This window comes from Aplysia californica, unplaced genomic scaffold, assembly GCF_000002075.1.
Source record: "Aplysia californica isolate F4 #8 unplaced genomic scaffold, AplCal3.0 scaffold00111, whole genome shotgun sequence".
In the NCBI taxonomy this organism is placed as follows: Eukaryota; Metazoa; Mollusca; class Gastropoda; order Aplysiida; family Aplysiidae; genus Aplysia; species Aplysia californica.
The window spans coordinates 1,458,480-1,460,265 of NW_004797381.1; the positions used below are offsets into that span (position 1 = coordinate 1,458,480).

The following is a 1,786-nucleotide window of genomic DNA, read 5'->3' on the forward strand; positions in this document are numbered from 1 at the left end:
TTTTAAATGGACGTATATGAAGAATGTATTATTTATCTTTCGTCCCTACTGAATTCTCAACTTTTTAAGATCACTGGTCTTTAGTTTAAAATGTAAATACTTCTATCTTAAACATATAAACTGCTGCTTTTAAAAATTTGCTTTTTAAAATATCTAAACCATTCCGACTTTGCAAAGAAAACCAAAAACCTATCATACGACCTTTATGGATGTGCGATCGCCGTAGCAAACTAAGTCTCATATTTTGTCGCGAGCCGATTTAATAAACGTTTGCAGGTCTTAACTTGACCAGTGGACCTTGGGTTTGACACCCGTGACCATCATTTTTTCTTTCTTTCCGCAAGACTAATTATAGTGACCTATCAGCCTGCTTAGTCCTTCCAGGGATGAACCTCTGACATGGTCTATTTTTACCGGTGGAGGCACAGACGATTCATAATCAAATTACAATCAACAACTCACTTCGAAGACAATGTTACAGATTCAGTAGTATTTAATTTTATGGTGGCTGAAGTCAGGAACGAAACAGAAGTTGACTCAAGAGACACAATATTCATTTCATCAAACCATAGACTTGACACATGGCTCAATTTCCTTAACCGAGAACTGTCATGGCTGCCGCTCTTGTCGCTCTACAAAAACTTTACTGCGAAACGTGAGCACGTTGATCGTCCCAACTCACTTTCATCGAGTGCGAACGGTACCTTTCCCTCCTCCCTTGCCCTTCTTGATAGTGGTGACAATGAAGGGAGTGGGACGAACGTACACATCTTCCTGATAACAAAACCTCATGAAAAAGGTCTTTTCTGGTTATTATTATCGAAACCAATGTTATAATATCATCATTCTTGCAAGTGTTGTGGTTAGTATCGTTGTTGTTGTTTCTTTTGTTGATGATGTTGTTGTTGTAGTTGTTGTTGTCGTTGCTGTTGTTGTTGTTGTGGTTGTCGTTGTTGTTGTTGTGGCTGCTGTTGTTGCTCTTCTTTTTCTTAATCTGTTTATATCCCTCGTGTATTTCCATTCAGAGACATCTGGAACCGTTTCCAAAAAGCCGATTATAACCGGAAAGCGAACCGCGGTGACGGCTGCCAGTAAGGAAGTGACGTTGCTATGTGGCAACTTGCCCAAAGATACCTCGGAAACTATCGCATTCCTTGCCGGAACTGCTGCAGCAGGTTTGTTTCTTTATTTATTTGCCCTTTTGTTTTGTGTTTTGGACGTTTTTTGTGTCTCTTTTAGGAAGATGGAAACAAGAGTAAAAAAGTGATCAGAGGGCTTTGTTTTGTCGTTTGTGTGTGTATGTGAGTGTGTGTGTGTGTATGTATGTATGTATGTGTGTGTGTCTGTGTGTGTGTATGTGAGTGTGTTTATGTGTGTGTGTGTGTGTGTGTATCTGTGTGTGTATCTATGTGTGTGTGTGTGTGTATTTGTGTTTGTGTGAGTGTGTATCTGTGTATCTGTCTGTGTGTGTGTGTGTTTATGTGGGTGTGTGTGTGTATGTGTGTGTGTTTTTGTGTATTTGTGTATAATGTATTTAGGTAGATCTAAGTATGAAATTCAAGTTTGCAGGATGAATTTGCTTATTTTATCAGTATCAAAAGCTTCCATATGAATCAATCTATTGAGAGAGAGAGAGAGAGAGAGAGAGAGAGAGAGAGAAAGAAAGAGAGAGGAAGAGAGAGAGAAAGAGAGAGAGAGGGAGAGAGAAAGAGAGATGGTACATAGAGACAGAGAGAGCTAGAGAGATGGAGATAAAGAGAGAGTCACAAATAGATGGACAACTACA

The 1,786-nt window shown here is 39.3% G+C and overlaps 1 protein-coding gene across 1 annotated transcript in view; it reads left to right on the forward strand.

Moving 5' to 3' along the window:
* LOC101856172 (pneumococcal serine-rich repeat protein) overlaps positions 1-1,786 on the forward strand; it is a gene marked incomplete in the record, with an annotated part of 49,450 nt that overhangs the window by 24,105 nt on the left and 23,559 nt on the right. Inside the window, 1 exon segment of the mRNA XM_005095693.3 lies at positions 1,026-1,175. Within this exon segment, the coding sequence (XP_005095750.2) occupies positions 1,026-1,175 (150 nt within the window).